Source organism: Pimephales promelas, chromosome 13 (genome assembly GCF_988280905.1).
Source record: "Pimephales promelas chromosome 13, fPimPro1.hap1.1, whole genome shotgun sequence".
Classification (NCBI taxonomy): Eukaryota; Metazoa; Chordata; class Actinopteri; order Cypriniformes; family Leuciscidae; genus Pimephales; species Pimephales promelas.
This window is the reverse complement of record NC_142781.1, coordinates 18,148,737-18,152,753: the sequence shown is the minus strand read 5'-3', so window position 1 is coordinate 18,152,753 and position 4,017 is coordinate 18,148,737. Positions and strand designations below refer to the sequence as shown.

Here is a 4,017-nt window from a genome sequence, read left to right as displayed (position 1 = left end):
AATAAATTCTCAATCATTAGCATTGCAATGGCTCCAGTCATGATACCAAAGCATCACAACACTTCTGATCATAGTAACATGTTAACATTCCCCAAATCATTCCCTTTTCTATTTCTCTTGGGCATGTCATTAACAGATTGATTGCAGTTAACTAAATGTGGATATTCTATTGTAGCTCTATTAACTGATGCCTACACACTGTACACATCACTAAGAATACAATAAAAGCACAATGTTTAATGGCTAAAAAAGAGGCCACTCACATATTTGTGCTATTTGTGTTGCAGCTAAAACATGCACAATCCAGGGGCTTTTAGAAGGCTATAGAAGGCTGTAATTAGAGACTTCTCTGATTTATATAATTTAAGTAAAAGAAACACAAAACTGATTTGAGTGAGTTTATGAATACGATAATAAATTATGTAACATAAAAATAATATAACGGATACCAGTTTGCAATATCAAGCGCAGCATAATGAGAGCTGTTTGTACACAGTATATATATATATATATATATTGTAATGATTTATAAAATTGTTGTCTTTTGTCAAATCAATTTAGATAATTTATGTGGTTCAAATAATGTAATATTTTGAGCTTCTGTTGATTTCGTTGTATTAACTTCAATGTTCAAATGTTCTTGTTAAAGGGGGGATAACCATTGATGATTTATCACATTGATTGTGTCAAACTTTGACAGTCTGTTTTTCTTAATTGTGTAAGCATAGCCTACTGTATGTTAGCTTGACTGGCTGATCAGTTGAAATAGTCAAATGAACTAATTTGAGTTTACATTCCCACAATTCCATAAAACCTATTTTTTCATAATACATTTATATTTTTAGAGTTAAAATGTTGAAATTTATTTATAAATGTCATAATTTCTATTGGTTAACGGCCCTATAGTGACAATGTGTTATTTTGTAAACATATAAAGGCTATATAAGCCTCTCCAGCAAAAATCCAAAGCAGTTAAATGAACGGCAGGATTTTCGCTTATAACGTTCTCTCAATCTCTATTTCCAGCCCTCGATTGCGTGGCAGTAATGATGTAATAGCGAAGGGGACACGCACTGTCCACTGTAGGCTAGCATCCGGGTTCCAGACCAACCCATCCGCGCGGAGAGAGAGAGAGAGAGATGTTCTGAGCGAGAGAGGCTCCTGTAGCCCCCCCTCGGGAAAACAAAAACACCGGAGCCAGAAATGCCCTACCGCCCAGCTGCGGATTGCCTTAACAGGCTCATGTGACGATTTTCTTATGGTTATAATTTGTTTGAATTATTATTTTCGTAATCAATCTTTGGGCGTTTTGACGTTAGTTTACTGGCTAATTGGTTAGCCATCGATTGATGTGTGTTGTGGCTGTGAGCGCAGCGCTGGTGTTTGCTATCCGGCCCAAAATAGTGATAATAAGGCTCTTATCCGCGGCTTTTGTGCCTCGGGAGTTTCTTCATCCAGCAAAACTACGAAGAAACTGGGTAAGTGATATTATGTCACTCTGACGTACATACAAATGCTGGAGTTAGCCTCTTAATGCTATCCTGGCGTGCAGAATTTTGCACATGCTGATAAGGGTAACGTTAGGGGCTTCATCAGTAAACGCATCACAGTTGTTTTACATTATACACAGGTTCGTCTATTTTGCTGCGTTGGCGTCTGAAAAGATTTTAAAAGGAAGCTTAAATGTAAACAACAGCAGGTTTGGAGACAAATAAGTTTACTGCCTTGATGGGAAGATAAACATTTACCTAAACAGTTCACATGCTACTGGAAGCTTGCTGCACCTGTGGCTTATCATATACTGTAAATGGTCATGTCATATCCATCGCATGTTTGAATATGTTGTATGAACGAGAGTCACTTATGTCATAATGAAGCACCTTTACTCACTTTGTTTTCTGGTTCTGTTTGTGGTAGAGCAAAATAAGAAGAATGGGTGCGTTCTTAGACAAGCCAAAGATGGAGAAGCACAATGCTCACGGGGAGGGAAACAGCCTCCGCTATGGACTCAGCAGTATGCAGGGATGGCGTGTGGAGATGGAGGACGCACACACGGCTGTGATGGGGCTGCCTTATGGCCTCGGCCTTTGGTCCTTTTTTGCCGTTTACGATGGGCACGCAGGCTCTCAGGTTGCCCGTTACTGCTGTGAGCATCTGCTGGAGCATATTACCAGCAACCCAGACTTCAGGGGAGGGTGCTCAGGAGGTGCGGAGTTAGTTGGTTCCGGGCCCTCTGTGGAGAGTGTGAAGTGTGGAATCCGTACAGGCTTCCTGCAAATCGACGAGCACATGCGGGCCATGTCCGAACGCAAGCACGGGGCGGACCGCAGTGGCTCCACGGCGGTGGGTGTGATGATTTCCCCTCATCATTTCTACTTCATCAACTGTGGTGACTCCAGAGCCTTACTGAGCCGCAAGGGTCGCGTTCACTTCTTCACTCAGGACCACAAGCCAAGTAACCCTCTGGAAAAGGAGAGAATCCAGAACGCAGGTGGTTCTGTTATGATCCAGAGGGTCAACGGCTCTCTCGCCGTCTCCCGTGCTCTCGGTGACTTCGACTATAAGTGCGTGCATGGAAAAGGCCCCACTGAGCAGCTGGTGTCCCCGGAGCCAGAAGTGTATGAGATCGAACGCTCTGAGGCCGACGATGAATTTGTGGTGCTGGCCTGCGATGGGATATGGGACGTCATGGCCAACGAAGAACTGTGTGATTTTGTGCGCTCACGCTTGGAAGTGACCGACGACCTGGAGAGAGTCTGTAATGAGATTGTGGACACCTGTTTGTACAAGGTGAGGACAGTTATAAACATTGTGAGTTGGATGCTAATGGGTCATTGACTCACAAATCCGCTACCCCTCACATAAAGCTAAATTTAGTTGTTTTCTGCATCTTATAATGCACTTAAATAGTCAGATACACACAAAAAAGTATCATTCAGGAAACGATACCGAAGTCAAGGTATCGGATATAAATTTTTGAATGATATCCAGCCCTAAAGATAGAGAGTTTTCCCCACATGGTATCAATGTCAATCAATGTGGCCAGTGAAAATGGTGAGTGGCTAGTAACTAGAAAACCACTAGCCACAGTGGCTGATAAGCAAAAAAAAGTTAATGTCAAGCCCTACTTATAAATATGAAATGTGCATACTTCTGTGTATGAGTCATTGATCTAACTTAAACGTTCCTTCTGTGATTATTTGTTTATCAACAGGGAAGTCGAGACAACATGAGTGTGGTGCTGGTATGTTTTCCTGGTGCCCCCAAAGTCAACCCAGAAGCCGTGAAGCGAGAGGCGGAGCTAGATAAGTACCTGCAGAACAGAGAGGGTGGAGCATGTAAAAAGGCGAATAAATAAAAAGTATTAAAGACGAAGAGAGAGAGTTATAGAAAGTGAACATTCTTACTTAATTAGGTGAGTTTGTTAGATGGCAGTATGCGTTACAGTTAACGTAAAGTTTCCAATTAACGAATCCCCATATTGGAGAGGAAAGACTCACTGGTACTGTATTAGCACAGTTAGGACTATTCAGGATCAATTTTACCAGAGAGAAACACAACAGTGTGAATTTATTTGAGCTTGTATTGATAATTAGAGGCCTTTGATTATTTATTGCCAATATTGAAAAGCACTTAACCAATTTAGAGGTAGCCCGTCGCTTTACCAGAGATTTTATTGTAGCGTACCCAAAAATCCTCCGCTCCAGTGTGTATTAAACGTCTGTATTGGCGTATTATTAGCTACTAAGTGATGGTAAGTGCAATTGTAGATTAGGAAAAAGGAATGACAAAACCCAATAATTGGTTCTGCACTTTGTCATTAAACGCTGCTATATTTTAAAGGCATCTTCTAATAATAAGAGAGAGACCAAATTCGAAACCTCAGTTAGAATACAGTATGTTTATGTGTCCGAACAGAATTAATACAAAGTGTAGTTTTGCGTTCTATTCGTGACAGTTTGTTATTTGGATAGTTGTATTCATCAACTCGAGCATGTGTTTAAGTCTAGCACCCGT

General features: G+C 41.1%; 1 protein-coding gene across 1 annotated transcript; it reads left to right on the top strand.

The window, feature by feature from the left end:
- Nucleotides 1-1,129: 1,129 nt before the first annotated feature.
- On the top strand, nt 1,130-3,375 carry ppm1ab (protein phosphatase, Mg2+/Mn2+ dependent, 1Ab). The gene is made up of 3 exons (XM_039692723.2): nt 1,130-1,478; nt 1,918-2,790; nt 3,215-3,375. The coding sequence occupies exons 1-3, from the start codon at nt 1,350-1,352 to the stop codon at nt 3,356-3,358; spliced, it is 1,146 nt and encodes a 381-aa protein (XP_039548657.2). The 5' UTR covers nt 1,130-1,349; the 3' UTR covers nt 3,359-3,375.
- The last annotated feature ends 642 nt before the right edge of the window (nt 3,376-4,017 follow it).